This window comes from Camelus ferus, chromosome 23 (assembly GCF_009834535.1).
Source record: "Camelus ferus isolate YT-003-E chromosome 23, BCGSAC_Cfer_1.0, whole genome shotgun sequence".
In the NCBI taxonomy this organism is placed as follows: Eukaryota; Metazoa; Chordata; class Mammalia; order Artiodactyla; family Camelidae; genus Camelus; species Camelus ferus.
In genome coordinates, this window is record NC_045718.1 from 30,579,129 (window position 1) to 30,594,351 (window position 15,223).

General features: G+C 34.9%; 1 protein-coding gene across 1 annotated transcript in view; it reads right to left on the reverse strand.

The window, feature by feature from the left end:
* DNAH14 (dynein axonemal heavy chain 14) overlaps positions 1–15,223 on the reverse strand; it is a 259,414-nt gene that overhangs the window by 74,510 nt on the left and 169,681 nt on the right. The window contains exons 57-63 of the mRNA XM_032466614.1: positions 14,693–14,874; positions 13,302–13,410; positions 12,649–12,774; positions 9,109–9,203; positions 5,475–5,634; positions 3,240–3,371; positions 2,772–2,867 (exon numbers count right to left, since the gene is read on the reverse strand). Coding sequence (XP_032322505.1) covers positions 2,772–2,867; positions 3,240–3,371; positions 5,475–5,634; positions 9,109–9,203; positions 12,649–12,774; positions 13,302–13,410; positions 14,693–14,874 — 900 coding nt within the window. The remainder of the gene's footprint in view (positions 1–2,771; positions 2,868–3,239; positions 3,372–5,474; positions 5,635–9,108; positions 9,204–12,648; positions 12,775–13,301; positions 13,411–14,692; positions 14,875–15,223) is intronic.

The window sequence follows — 15,223 nt, forward strand, 5'->3', positions numbered from 1 at the left end:
CGCGTACTTAAGAATGTAGCTCCATTCTTTGTGGCTGCAGCCCAGATGATGCACTCCTTGAGCACCTGGCTCTGGTGGCCAGTGGGGTTTGTGTTCTTCAGCCCCAAAAGACTATAGCAAACAAAGAAACAGTTCTTAACTGGTTATCCCCCCAGGGCTCAGTGCAGAGGGATCAGACAGAAATGCTCATCTTTCAGTCTTTCACTGAAAGAGGTCTATTTGCATACTTTAAAAATCTTCTGCCTGCATCTAGGTGCTGACTGATATGCATTCCTTTGGGACACTGACAGGTCTTGGCACACTCCAAATACTGGGAGTCATTAAGAACAAAGAAGACAACTGAACAATCACAACAGTTTGAGAGCTCAGGCTGGGCTGAAAGATAAGGTTCATCTCCTATACAAGACTCTGTCAAGATAGGGAGGGATGACTGTTCCATCAAGTGCCCAGAAACCAACAGAGAGAGTCAAGGAAAATGAAGAAACAGGAGTATGTTCCAAAGAACAGAACAATAAAATAACTGACCTGAAGGAAAAAAACTACAGATTAATATCCCTGATGAATATAGATGTAAAAATTCTCAATAAAATATTAGCAAACTGAATTCAAGAACACATTAAAAGGATAATACACCATGACCAAGTGGGATATATCCCTGAGATGCAAGAATGGTTTCACATATACAATTCAAATAAATGTATTACATCACATTATTAGAATGAGTGTTAAAAACCCCATGATAGTCTCAAAAGAAGCAGAAAAGCAACATCCTTTCATGATTAAAAACTCTCAACAGTTTGGGTATAGACAGAACATACCTTAATATAATAAAAACCGTATATTAAAACCCCATAGTTAACATTATACTCAAAGGAGAATAACTGAAAACTTCCTCTAAGATCAGGAACAAGATAAGGATGCCTACTCTCACCACTCTTATTCAATATAGTACTGGAAGTCCTAGCTAGATCAATGTGGCAAGACAAAGAAGCAAAAGGCATCCAAATCAGAAAGGACAAAGTAAAACTGTCACTATTTGCAGATGATATGGTTTTGTACATAGAAAATCTCAACGACTCAACCAAAAAACTGCTGGAACTAATCAACAATTTCAGTAAAGTCACAAGATAAAAAAAATCAACATACAGCAATCAACTGCATTTCTATATACTAATAATAACAGTATGATACGGGCATAAAATAGACAGTGGAACAGAATAGAGGGCTCAGAATTAAACTCCTTTATATACAGTCATCTAATATTCAACAAGGGAGCCAAGAACAATCAACGGGGAAAAGGTAGTCTCTTCAATAAATAGTGTTGGCAAAACTGAATAAACCACATAACAATGAAATTGGACCTTTATCTCCCACTATTCACAAAAATTAACTCAAAATGAATAAAAAATACCATAAAACTGGTGCTGTAAAACTCCTAGAAAAAAATGTGGGCAAGAAGTTCCTCAACATTGGTCTTGGCAATTTTTTTTTTTGGATATGGTACGAAATCACAAACAACAAAAGCAAAAATCAACAAATGGTACTACATCAAACTTAAAAGCTTCTGCACAGCAATAGAAATGATTAACAAAATGAAAAGGCAGAAGAATTAAACAGACATTTTTCCAAAGAAGACATACAAAAGGCTAATATACACGTGAAAAGATGATCAATATCACTAATTATCAGGGAAATGAAAATCACACAAAACCATAATGAGGTATCACCTCACATGTGTTAGGATGACTATAATCAAGAAGACAAAAGATAACAAATGTTGTGGATCCAAATTTTAGGATGGTTTGTTCTATTTCTGTGAAAAATGCCATTGGAGTTTTGATAGGGATTACATTCAATCTATAGATTGCTTTGGGTAATATGGACATTTTAACACTATTAATGCTTTCAATCATGATCATGGACCATCTTTTCATTTATTTGTGTCTTCTTCCATTCCTCTCATCAGTCTTATAGTTTTCAATGTACAGATCTTTTACCTCCTTAATTAGATTTATTCCTAGATATTTTATTTTTCTTGATGCAATTGTAAATGGGACTGTTTTCCTTAATTCCTTTTTTTGTTTGTTGTTGGTATACAGAAGTGCAACTGACTTTTATATACTGATCTTGCATCTTGTAACTTTCTCAGATATTGAAATGTTGGTAACTACATCAAAATGTAAGGGATGGGAGGAAAGATGTGTATAGGCCAAACGGAAGTTGTCAGTGGGCTGAACGTGTCAGCTAGATTGCCGTCTCTGAAGTATGTCACCTCACCCACTGTCAAAGTGTATGTGAGCTATGTAGGGGATAGGGATTAACGATCTCAATTCAAGTTCTAGTTCTCATAATGATACTCTATTTTAATTTAAAATCCAGACATTGAAGGAAAAGTCATGACTTTACAAAGCAACAGAGTAATTAACATAAGCAAGTTAAGCAGCTTTTTAAAACATAGGTTGATACTGAGGAAGTCTTTGGTAAACTGAAGCTATAAACATCTGGGAGAAATTGGTGAAATGGTAAATTAATATATTATTGATATAATAATAATAAGCATTATTGAGTGTGTTATTATGTGGCAGGCACTAACATCTGTACATATAGTATTTATATTATTTACTTAATCACAATCAATCTCTTCACTACCTTTATTATTATCTTCATTTTATCTTAAACTGATAAACTCCATTGAGATAATGGCTTTTTCCTGATGGTTTTGTCTAGTTCATAAAGATGCTGAGAGTTCAACATGTAAAAACATTTCTTACCAGCTGTAAACCTTTTTGTTTTTCAGCCAACCTTTGTCGTGCAATTTTTAGGACATTTTGAGCTTCGGCCACTTGGATTTGCTTAGGGCCCACCAGCTTAAAAAGAATGTCACAAAATTTCAGCGTTAAAAAGTCAAGTCTACTGTTAAAAATGTCATTTAAGTCTGAAAGACATTTATAGCTGCCAACTCTTAAACTTTCCTAGAATTAGTGTACCAAGGGAAACAAGTAGTTTAATATGATGAAATATCAAAACAAAAAATAAAACAACAGCATAGTTGCCATAAACTAAAGAATTTGACAGAGGCACTTGATATCTGTGTGAGTTAACATAATATGTACGAATAAAGTGTTTTTCATTAAGCATTCTTTCCACAGAAGTTCATTTGAGCATGAAACATTTTTTTTTCTGGGACAATGATGTGTCACTTCCAAATTGTTATAGATACTTAAGAGGAAAAAGCATACCTTCTGTACTTCATGGTAGTTATTCAAAGCTATAACCCACTGGCACATAGAGCAACAAGCAACAGAAACTAGAGCAATCTTGTTTGGGTTGAAATCACGTAGCATTAAAATTTTTTTCAGCTTTATAAAAACCTAGAGAGGATACAGTTCATGTAGTACATGAGAAAGAAATATTACTGATCTGAAGTTTTTCCCAGTCTACACTGGAATAAAATTTTATTTTATATAAAAATATTCAACTACTCTTTAATAGTAGAATCAAAGACATACCTGGGTATAAAATGGCTCTAATAAGAGGAGGCATTATAATTCCTGTTTTCAACCTATGTTACAAAGCTACAGTAAACAAAACAGTATGGTATTGATATAGAAACAGACACACAAATCAATGGGACAGAATAGACTGCCCAGAAATGAACCCATGCAGATATGGTCAATTTATGACAAAAGAGCCAAGAATAAACAATGGGGAAAGGATAGTCTCTTCAATAAATGGTGTTGGGAAAACTGGACAGGCACATACAAAAAAATAAAACTGAACCACTATCTGACACCATACACAAACTCAAAATGGATTAAAGACTTGAGACCTAAAACCATAAAACTCATAGAACACAGGCAGTAAGCTCCTTGACATCAATCTTGGTGGTGATTTTGGATTTGACACAAAGCAAAGGCAACAAAAGTAAAAATAAATAAAGTATGACTATGTCAAACTAAAAGCTGCACAGCAAAAGAAAGCATCAACAAAAAGAAACAGCAACCTACCAAATGGGAGAAAATATTTGCAAACCATACATGTGATAAGGGGTTAATATTCAAAATAAATAACTCATCTAATCCAGCAGCAAAAAATCCCCAAAAAACCAAAAATGCAAAAACCAATCCGACTGAAAATTGGGCAGAGGATCTGAATAGACATTTTTTCAAAGAAGATATACAGATGGCCAATCGGTACATAAAAAGAAGCTCAACATCACTACTTACCAGGGAAATGAAAATCAAAACCACAACGAGATTATCACCTGTTAGAATGGCTATTATCAAAAGAAAGCAAATAACTAGTGTTGGTGAGGATGTGGAACCCTTGTGCACTGTTAGTGGAAATGTAAATTGGTGCAGCCACTATGGAAAACGGTATAAGGTCTCCTCAATCAATTAAAAATAGAAGTACCATATGATCCAGCAATTTCACTTCTGGGTGTCTACCTGAAGGATACAAAAACACTAACTCAAAAAGATATATGCATCCCCATGTTCACTGCAGCATTATTTTCAATAGTCAAGACATGGAAGTAACTTAAATCATTAAATGGATGGATAAAGAAAATGTGGTATATATAAATATATATGTGTATACATAATGGAAATATTACTCAGCCATAAAAAGAAGGAAATTCTTCCATTTGTGACAACCTGAATGGTCCTTGAGAGCATTATGTTAAATGAAATAAGACAGACAGAGAAAGACAAAATACTGTATGATCTCACTTAAACATGGAAGGTTAAAAAAGGTTAAAAAAAGAAAACAAAAACAAAACTGAACTCATACATTCAGAGAACAGATTGGTGGTCTCCAGAGGCAGGGATTTGGGGGTAGTGAAAATGAGTGGAGGTGGTCAAAAGGTACAAACTTCCAGTTATAAAATAAATAAGCCCTGGGGATATAATGTATAGCATGGTGGCTATAGTTATGAATATTGTATTGTATATCTGAAAGTTTCTAAGAGAGTAAATCTTAAAAGTTCTTATCACAAGAAAAAAATATTGTAATTGTGTGGTGATGGATGTTAAAAAGACTTATTGTGGTGATTATTTTGCAACATATACAAATATCAAATCAGTATGTTGTACACTTGAAATGAATATAATGTTGTATGTCAGTTATCTATCAATAAAAAAAATCACAGAAGCCTTTATTCACACATTGCACTTTCATAGAGTAATGCAATCCATCCAGGAAGCCTTTCTCCCACTATTAGCTTCTTCTATTCTCATTATATAAAGAGATTCTGAGATATGACATTTATCAGATTTTGGTGACACATTACTTTTCCTTGTCACTTCCAGGAGAACTTATATATTTGGATATACAGCTTGCTCTCTGATCTTTTAACTCTTAGCATTGTTTTCTAGCTCTAACACAAAACTCCAATTTTAATACTTCTATCTGACTCCTATAGATTATAAATGTAGAATGTATCAATTATGCATTAGTTGTAGATTAACTTTTACCTTCTCAGGTATGCTGTCCTTGTCAAGGTTAATCAGTTTTTTTAGGAAACTAGTTTCTGAAAGAAGTAACTTTGCTGTAGCCCAGCTGGGTTTCTTTTGCAGAAGAATACAAACTGCATTCATGACAGTCAGTACAAGGAAAGGAGGTTGTGTATATACTCTATAACAGATGGTAAAAATCTAATCAACTTAACAATTGAAATCAAATGCACCCTGTAAACTATCTCAGAAGACAATACACATAGAATTTTAACAAGTATTTTGGTAAGGAGAATTATTTGCCAACATATAGCTACTTCATTACTTGAGTATCTACAAAAATTTGAGTATCTTTAATACATAGGTACCTTTGCTTTAGGATGATGAAATGCATAAAACTTAAATATGTAGAACTTCTGAGTTTGAGGTTAGTTCTTTTCATTATAAAAGTATTTGCTGCAGAGTTCTTTAGAGTAGGAACCCTCCTGTTTCATCATAGTGTTGATTTATTGATGATTACTTGACAGAGACACTGTATGCGTGTGTGTTGGGGGGTAGCTGGTAGTCAGCCCTATTCTTGTAACTTGAGGTGTGCCGTAAGGTGCAACTCCTCTTAGACACATCTTCTGATTTTTCTTCATCCTGATCAAAATTTCCTACCATAAAGAACACAGATCCAAGAGCACTGGGGGAAGGAGAGTAGATAAGGCTTTGTCTCTCAGGTTATTAATAATGTGATTATTGGAACACAGGAAGCTGCCACTCAGCTACGTCCTAATCAGCTGACAAGCTACTGCACAATTGATGAGAAGCTGACACTTTGGGAAGCCAGAGGTCAGAATAACATTTATGAGAAAGTTTTAATGAAATGCCACTGGGGTGGTGGTTGCTGTGCAACAGCCAATGGGGACTAGGAACAAAAGGGATATTTCCATCCAGGGTAATGAGTCTCCCCCAGATGAAAATCATATAAACTTCTCAAAAAAAGGAAGGCAAAAAAGTCAACTTTCATGTATGTCATTATCTACAGGGGTTACGAAGAAGGCCCCCCTGCCCCTGCCTTTCATCATTAGAGATCTCCTGCTTGGATTAATATTTGTTGTAGTTAACAGTCTACTTTTAAAGTGAAGATATTTTTCAAGAGGGCTAACTAATTAAATTATTAACGTCTTATTTTGAACAAATTTATCAGGTTGCTTTTCTGAGATTATCAGTCTGGCTTTATTGAAATAATGAGAAAGATAACAACAGAGGAACTAGGGAAAGAGAGGCAAGGTTCACAGAGGAGAAATGAGAACCCCTTAAACAAACTGTTCTTCAATTTTGCCCCAGGTTTGACTCTTTAAAAGCAAGTAGGATGGGAATACAATCAAATTAAGATGAAATGTATTATCTATGAAATTTGATGTTAATTAAAAGGAAAATAGGATTCAACTGACTGCAGTTCAATTTATGTGCTCCTCTCCAGAAACAAATATTTGACTTAAAGTGAGACCTAGTGGAAATCTGCTTTAACGTCCTCCATTACTGCAAAGAAGTGCTCTGTATTTGCCCCTTACTGGTGTACTCCAATCTGCATTTTCTACCATCTTCTTTCTTTTTCTAGTGGCTAATGTGCAAATTGGCAAAGAATTGTAATGTCATGAGGCAAGATGACAGAAACAGCAGCTAGGAAAAAGACTGGATTAAAAGACTGAAAAAACAGTGTATCTGCTAGATGTCTCTGCTGCATGTCCTACCTAAGAACAGAAACAAAGATCATATTGTAAGGAATTTCATTTATCTGGCATTTTGAAGTGAAGTGAAATGCACATTAGCAACAACACAAGAGAGAATCTTATACAAACAAAGTGTATGCAAGGAATTCAAGGACTAGACTAGTTTTCTTTAGCCTTTGTACTACTAGGGCAGGGGAAGGGGCCTGCTTGATCAGAGAAAACACTTAGCATTAAAGTAACCTTTTTGGAGCACTTGCCTTATGCCAGACTATTCTGAACATTTTACATGTTTGAACTCATTCCAATCCTTCTGACATTTGTTATTATCCCTGTTGCATGAAAGGGAAGTTGAGGCACAGAGAGGCTATATAAGCAGTGCCAGGACTCCCAGGAAGCTTAGTACCAGAGCCCATGTGCTTAACCACTGAAATATACTGTCCCTCAGAAATTAGACTAGAGGGAATTTGAGCTCATCTCTCTCTTGAGAATCTCTGCCAGAGAAAAACTAAGAGAATCGAACTTGCGGAACAAAGTCACGAGGTACAGAGAGGCTATGTCTGGGAAGGCTGGCCTTGCTACTTCTCAGATGTCATCCCTCCAGCACTCCCTCTTGTTCACTGAGCCTCAGCCATCCTGGTCCATCTGCAGTTCAACACATTTCTGCCTTAAGACTTTTGTGCTTTCTGTTTCTTCTGCTTCAAACACTTTTCCTCTGGATACTTTCCTAGTTCAAATCCAAACTTCATCCAGTTCTCTGCTTCAGTGTCACCTCATCAGAGATGCCTTCCCCAACTGTTACCTGTTGTAACCTTAGCACTGATCATGGAGCCTGGCACACAGTGTGCCCTCAGTATATTTGCTGAATGAATGAATAAATGAATGCATAAGACTGAATAGATATGAATGAGGTAAAAAAGAGAATAGGGAGTTAAGAATCCTCTCCCTTCCTCTTGTTTGTTTCTCTCTGTGCATTTGTTTTTCAGCTTTAGGTAGAATAACTTCAACATTGAGATATTCTCTGTTCTTCTCCATAAAAGTACACTGGTTAAAAAAAAAAAAACCAAACCAAAACCCCCTTTTTGCCATATTCTGTTCTTATCCTCAGAGTTAATAATGTGTTATAAATATCATGGTAGATTCACTTTGTATTTTAGCATCTTTTGTTGAAATACTACTTTCTTTAAATAGTGGGAAACTCAACACAACCCAAGGTGTAATAGGCAAATTCTCTTTGTTTGTTGAGTTGGAGAGCTCAAGTTAAAAATTACCTCACCCAAAGATTCAAATTAGAACCATCAGGTTCTGATTCTTGTAACTGAAAGTATTTCATGTCTTCTTGTATTTTCTTATGAATTTCTCTATAATCTCTTTTCCTTCTACATTTGGAAAGTTGGGTTTGGGAAAGGGCATGATGGGACATGCTCCTCACAGTGACACCTGGTGGCAGTGGCCAACACTTGCAGTATCAGATGTCCTGTGTTCCTACAGATCCCAAATGTCCTATAGCTACACTGGCATACGCAGCAGTGTTGTAAACATTGTCCTCTTAATTTTCGAACAGCAGTTCAGGTGTTTCTATAATTTCTGTGCATTTTCTTTACAGTTTAGGCAATTCAATATTTGATCGATTTTAAGATACACATTTTTACATCTCTGATACTGGGATTTAATTATAACCAAGGGCACATCATATAGTTTACTTGGGAGTATTTTTTTCTTTCTTAAGGGTATATAAAATTCTGATGCGCCTTATAGTTGATGACATAACACTGATAAGATACAGAATATAAAACACATAATGCAAAATTTAAAGTAACCAAGATAGGTAAAAGTGGCTTAATCTAAAAATGGAATATAGACTTAAATAAATTTTACCATGTATTTTTCCTTTATTTTGAGCTTGTCCAACTCAAAAGAAACTTAGGTAAATTACTCACCTTAATTCAGAAACATCAGCTTTATCCAGGGCATTTAGAGCCATGACTGCCTTGTCTAGAGCTGGCAGCACACTGTTTAATTCACTGGCAGTTTTCTGCAATAAAGTTTTAAGCTCGTAAATACATATGAATGAAAATAGTTGCATGCTTAATTTTTTATATTTTGAACTTGGAAAATGTAATTTGACATTTTTGCAATGTCTATAAGCTATGCATCTGCATGACTTAGGAATGTACACACATGCTTCTACTGTTAGAAATGTGTGTTATTGTCCTAAATGTAGTGTATTATGCAACCCCTGATGAGAAATTATCTGTGAGAAGCAAAAACACTGAGTGGCTTCTGCCTTCTGTATTAGACTCAGTGTAGTTGTAACAATGCCTTTTTGAGGAATGGTCCGGTTAAAGGTGTACAGTAGTAAAGCTAATGAAGCTTAAGCTCCAGAGCCCTTCAGTTGCACAGGCGCCTTCCATGGTCCTGGAAGGAGCTCTGCAAAAATATATCTGCTGGGTCATACATTTTTGTAAGACTAGCAAAAGTAAGACATTTTAACTGCAATCAGATTAAGACCAATTTCTCTTTACACTTTGACTCAGTCTTTGTTAGGTATTCTATCATGACAGTTGGTGCTGGAATGGTTGTGGACATTTTTGGGATCGGGCTAAGAAGTTGAGTTGGGAATTATATTTATATTGCTTAAGTCACTTATCGGTGTAATTAAGTTATTGGAAGCTATCTCAAATAGGAATGACTTCTAGAAATACTTCTGTTGTCTATTGTTCCAACTTTCCTAGTGATGTGACATTAAGGTGCACGGGCAGAGGTCATACTATAATATAAACTTGTACTATAGTGCTCAGCACCAGGATCTAGTCTGTGGAAAATCCTTCTATTTAGCAGATGAATAAAATTGTAAGTAGATCCTCACTGACACTTACTCAAAATGGGAGTTCCCTCTTTCATGAATATATTTGATAATGCAGCATATTCTACTATTCTAACCCTACTATATTTTCCCTTTTTTTGGATGGGAGTTTTGCAACAGGAATGAATCAGAATTCCTGGGCTTTTAGGTAATAATTATTGCATTTGGAAAGATGTTTTAGAATGTCTCAATGAAGTAAGTGAGAAATTACAGATTCCTTATATAGTTGTATGTGAAAGGTGCCTTATTTATAATTGTTAACTTTTATTTACAAATAAAAATTACAACAAAAACTTGTGGAATGTTAAATAAAAGTCATCGTTAAAATCAATAGAAAGGGTGTGGGAAGGTATAAATTGGGAGTTTGAGATTTGCAGATACTAACTATTATATATAAAATAGATAAACAAGTTTTTACTGTATAGTACAGGGAACTATATTCAGTATCTTGTAGAACCTATAAAGAAAAAGAATATGAAAAGAAATGTGTATGTATATGTATGACTGAAACATTATGCTGTACACCAGAAACTGACAAAACATTGTAAACTGACTCTACTTCAACGAAAAAAAGATTAATAGAAATCCTTCTGATATTGAGAAGCAAAATGTACTAAAAAATTTCAGATCATACCAAGAGCAGTAATTTATTAAGAGTTAAAAATAAATTTAGGATAGAAATAATGATCTGGCTCTTGTTCTGTTTAATAATCCAATTAATGAAGAAGAATGTATCATATAATCACTGGAAAAATTCAAGACTCTGAGTTTGTAAGAAATAGTGACATTAATAAAACTATAGATATCAGAAAACAACTCTATTAATAAAGACATCGATGGAAAATTGGTTAATGAATTTCTCAATTCAAACAGTATTTAAAATTAATCACTGCACAAGGAATCTTGAAATGCCATTCTGCTTATACCAAATTTGATAGCAATACTAAAAAGATTCATCAATTATCAATGATGAGTGATGAAGCTGAAAGAAACTTTCCTAAACTATAAAAAATGAAAAACACATTTTATCAACTATGCTGTAGATTCTATAGGAAATTACATTACAAAATCATTATCATATGAAGAAGAGATCACAGAGTATGCAGCGAAAAAATACAGGAAAAAAAGTATTATGGGATGTGTTAGGGCAGTTAATGACTAAACATCATTATGTCATTTCTCTAGATTTTGTGATGTTTGTCATAATTGTCAGCTTTTAAAATTTGTATTTTATTTGATTTTTAACTTATTTTAAATAAATATTCACTTTCATTTCTAATGGTGGTGAACTAGTAATTTATATTCTTTGAAAAAAATACAGCCTCAAAATTGTATAAGCTTCAGGTCCTATAAAACCTGAATTTGCTTCTGAGGTCAGATGGGTTTCTTTGTGGCAAGTCAAAAAAAAAAAAAAAAAAAAAAAACCCTGTTAATTCCTCTATATCCATTTTCTTTTGGCCTAAAAAATTAAAGACTGAAATTAAACTGTACTCATACTTAATATACTAGCTAACAGTGGCACCTTCATTTGGTTGGCCTAACAGAGGTTATGGGTCACTCACAGTGAGACTCATGTGGCATCCTGAGGGAAGAGGGGACGTCCCACAAGTTGGAAGGGTTGGCTGTGAAGGCTTCCCCATTTCCTAAATGCTCAGCGCATTCAGAAGCCCTGCTGCTTACTTGTGTCCAAGTAGGGGGATTTACCTATTACATTATCTAGCTTGAAGTAAATTAACCCTTAAAATATAGACAGGTAGCTCAAAAAGGTTTCTGAAAGAAACCTTGGATTGGAGATAATGCCAATACTGGGAGTTCAAGTGGACAGTGTGAAAAAGGCAGGCTGATAGTTCTCTTATCCCCGGTATGAACTCTTCTTCAGCTTTGCTTTAAATAATGATCTAGTCAGATCTCACAAGAAACCAGGCAAAAAATTTTTTAATTATCTAGAGGACTATTTGAAATATGTATTAACAACCACTATCATTTATAATAAATGTTCATAGTATTAGCTAATGATAGTAGCTCATGTATATAACTTATAAATAAATATTGAAGGTTTTAGCTCAATAAATGATAGAGGTGCTTGATTAAAAATCTTTGCATGTGGAAGACATGAAACTCCGCCTTCTCTGAGCAGGGGTAGCTGTTCATCAGACCAGGGTCGAACATTCAGTAATTTGCCACATGAGGTTGGTTCCCACTGGAATTCTGACTGGAGAGTACAGAAAGGGATTTGCCAGTTTAAGAAGAGAGGATTATTCAGGCAATGAGAGAAGTGACACAAACTAAATAGTCCCTAGAAGGTGCTTCATTTCCTATAGATGTTGCTCTTGGAGGCCACTGTAACCAGAAGTACCAGACTATCTGTCTATTACTAAAATTTCGCAAGGACAGGGAGCCTGTGTCTTTGTACTCCTTGTTTACATTTAATAGTGCCTTGCATGTAGTAAGTACTCAATAAATATTTGCTGGGATAAAAATTTAAAAATAAAAAAATAAAAAATATGCAAAGTTAGGGCACGATATATTTAAGAGCCTGATCTTTAAATTCTGGGGGTAGGAAACAATTTTGCAAATCTCTCGAAGATTTTTATTGACTATATTTTAATCTTACCTGAGCATATTCTTCCACAATTCTTACTTCTTCTGCCATAATTTCTTCATCCTGTTTAACAAGCATCTGAACTTTCTCAACTACTTGTGAATCTTTCTGTAGTTTTTCCATTAGGGTTTCTTTTTCCTAATAAACCAAATAATTCCTCTTAGAATAAATTTTAAGAGACATATCTTTTTATAAAGAGAAACTCAAATAGCTTATTTCATTATCATAGACTTTGTCAAAATCAGCTTGAAATTTGTTTAATAGACTCCTAAGAATGACTACAATAAATATCATTTCATATAATATACATAAAGAATGATAAGTAATGATTTTTAGAATCCTTGGCAGACAGCAAGTTACCACAGCACATTTCAGATGAATTTAACTAATAACTAGAATTTTTTATATGAGCTCTTGCACTTAGTTATATACCTATTGTGACGTTTAATTATTAAAATATAATGATGTTACTACTTGCTGTTATTGTTACTATTTTTTTCCCTGATTTTACAGATAAGAAAATTGAGACTCAGAGAGGTTACCCAGCTGCACGGTAATCAAGCTGGAATTCTAACCCATTTGTCAAGTATCAAGAGTTTTTGCTTTCAAACATTGTTCTATAATAAACTATAAAATCTTTAAAAGAGATTCCAAACCAAACACACCTTTGTTTTTTGTTCTATTTGAGGGCCAAGAATCAAGAGCTCTTCCTGCATATCTGTAACTAGAGTGGTTGCTTCCAGGATCTTGGATAGGCCCACATAGAAACGATTCCTGAAGGGAAAAAAAAGTATTAAGAACATGCAGATGTAACAAAATATTAGCCAAACAAGATATACTGTGATCATGGATTGGAAGACAACATGATAAAGACGTCCATTCCCCCCAACTGATTTATAGATTAAACGAAATTCCTGTCAAAATCTCAGTAAGATTTTTTTTTGTAGGTATATAGATATGTTTATTCTAAAATGTATATGGAAAGGCAAATGAACTTGGGTAATTAAAACAATTTGGAAAGAGAAGAATAAAGTGGGTGGAATTACTCTACCTAATTATAAGACTGATTACATAGCAGCAGTAGTCAAGACTATGTGGTACTGGCAGAAGGATAGATACATAAATTGATGGAGCAGAGAGAGAACCCAGAAATAAACCCACACAAGTACAGTCAACCAAATTTTGACAAAGGTGCAAAAGCAATAAAGGAAGGAAAAGTTTTCAACAAATGGTGCAGGGGCATTGGTTATATGAGATGAACCTCGACCTAACCGTCACATCTTATACAAAAATTAACTCAAAATGGACCATAGAATTAAATGTAAAAGGTAAAAACCATGATACTTAAAGAAGAAAACATAGGAGAAAATCTTTAGGCTCTAGGGGTTTCTTCTTAGACAAGAAAAGCATAATTCATAAAAGAAAAAAATTCATAAATTGGACTTTTTATCAAAATTAGGACCCTTTTCTCTGTGAAAGATCCTGTTAAGAAGATGAAAAGACAAGATACCAACTGCAATATAGTATCTGTAGTCTATCTGACAAAGGACTCATGTTTAGAGTCATGAAACTTTCTCGGGGTCTGCTGGGTTCTGATTAGGTGTGAGCCTTTCTGCTTCATATTTCCTCTCCTGCCTTCCCAGGTCCAGGTGGAGGCTCCAAAACTGCTGAGCTGCAGCATGACACGGACTCCTGAGCAACAGGTGTCTCACTCTCTGTGCTGTAGTCGCCTGGCTCCTTTTAGTTTGGTGTTGTCCCATGGGATAAGGGACACGGAGAGTGGCACCTGTGGCGACTCTTGCTTTCATTGTCTATGTCTGAATCTAACGGCTCAGTGCTTCTTCGCTGGCTGAATACGTCAGCTTTGCCTTTCTGGGGGCTGCCTTAGAATGACCACAGGGGAACCATACACCTTACTTCTTTCAAAGTCTTCTGCAGCTTTTGCCTCTTTCCCACTGAAAAGGCAAATTTGGGCTATTTTGTATTTGTGGTTTTTTTTACAAGTAAAAGCACAAATGTAGCATAACATATTTCCAATTTGGTCTCAAAGTCTTACCTCTTCCTTTGCATTTCCTTCCCTCGGGACTTCAAAATGTGGGCAAATGTATCCATGAATCGCAGGTAGTTACTGGGAGTGATATAATACTGCCTTCCCGTTTTTTTAAAGTATTTTGTGCTCAAGTCTTTTATACTTTTGTGGATTTGGACACATGTTGGGGCAAGTTTTTCTATTAAGTTCTGAAAAATAATGATTTCTAAGAATTAAGAGAAAGCAATCGAAATATACATGCATGCCAAAGAAATTGAACACTGTGAAAACTTGAAATAGTTTATCATTTCTGACATGTGGAGACGTAGAAAAATGCTCTGGATGGATGGGACCAAGAACATACGGGTTGTAGTGGTTAGGATGGTGTTAGGGTGGAAAAGACAACAAAATCAATGATTAATGACATGTCTGACTCAGACTAGGCTTTTCCCTCATTTCTGCTACAGTTATCCAAGGAATTAGGGCACCATCATCAGTGGCCAAGGTTTATGGTGTTTTCTCCATCTCCTGTCTTCCTTCCTTTAAAGTAGGGTATTG